At 49.7% G+C, this 1,123-nt stretch overlaps 1 protein-coding gene across 1 annotated transcript in view; it reads left to right on the top strand.

Annotated features, from left to right (window-relative positions):
• The window catches only part of LOC109464383 (ADAMTS-like protein 1), a 30,431-nt gene that overhangs the window by 12,232 nt on the left and 17,076 nt on the right, over positions 1-1,123 (top strand). Inside the window, 2 exon segments of the mRNA XM_019761330.1 lie at positions 58-212; positions 511-688. Of these exon segments, the coding sequence (XP_019616889.1) occupies positions 58-212; positions 511-688 (333 nt within the window).

The following is a 1,123-nucleotide window of genomic DNA, read 5'->3' as shown; positions in this document are numbered from 1 at the left end:
AAAGGAGCTACAGTGTAAGGAGCTTAAAAGGGTAACACAATATACTTAAACCCTCAGGTGGCAGCAGAATGGCTATGATGTGGTACCTGGAGGCAGGCTGCAGATTGACGACCAGATGAGGCTGAGAATCGATGGCATCCGAGACTCGGACCAGGCGACCTACACCTGCGTGGCTGGGCCTGTCAACGACAGCTTCACCCTGTATCTGAAAGGTCAGGTCACATCACTGAGATTTTCTTGCCATGAATTCGATGTGTTGTCATGTGGTCAGGTTTACCAGTTGTTCTAATTTGGAGTTTATTATGCAGTGAAACCTGCCCAAGAAGGCCATGTCAAGTCAGCTAATTAACTAGACTAAATTTGTTTAGTGGGTTGATTGATTGATTGACCGATTGATTGATCATCTTAAAACCCTGCTAGAACTCAAATAGAGCATCTTTAACACAGAATTCTGACTTGATAGGGCATGCATAGTCAATCAATTGACAGGTTGTCTGTCTGTCCATACAGAGCCATCCTCAGCCCAGAGAGAGCAGCTCCCTAAGATCTACCCCCGCCGAGCCAACTTTACCCAGAAGTCCTACAGCACCATGGTGCGGGTGTGGGTTGGCGCCGACGCCTTCCTCTACCCAAACACACGGGTCGTCATCAAGTGTCCTGTCAAGAACTTCCAGAGGTCACAGATAAGGTGAGACAGGGACACTTCATAACACTTAGTACTCACAGGCAATTACTGAGAGCCTCATTGACATTAACACCGCACAAAATCCCTAGTTTCCGTGTGAGAAATTGCCGCACACTTTCCCGGATATTTTAGGTTTCCGGTAGAACCCGGGGGTTTCCGACCTGCACACGAAACGTGTCCAGTCCCGTACATGTCCTGTACACTCCCGGAAATGAACCACTTTTTGTGTGCAGGTCGTGTACTGGACGTTATATGCCCGGACACGATCCCTGTACATCCCCGTACACGGCAGGAAATGGCCGTGCACCGCTCCGTGCGTTGCTGGAATATGCATAATTTAGCGGCAATTATCACCTAATTATTCTCCACACGGCAGCGGAAATTCGCCGTGTACGGGTCGGACATGCCGGTACTACACCCCCCCCGCCCCCGGACCAA

The sequence above is a fragment of the Branchiostoma belcheri genome, unplaced genomic scaffold (assembly GCF_001625305.1).
Source record: "Branchiostoma belcheri isolate BF01 breed outbred unplaced genomic scaffold, Haploidv18h27 scaffold138, whole genome shotgun sequence".
Lineage (NCBI taxonomy): Eukaryota > Metazoa > Chordata > Leptocardii > Amphioxiformes > Branchiostomatidae > Branchiostoma > Branchiostoma belcheri.
The sequence above is the reverse complement of the archived record's forward strand: the minus strand, read 5'-3'. Positions and strand labels throughout refer to the sequence as shown.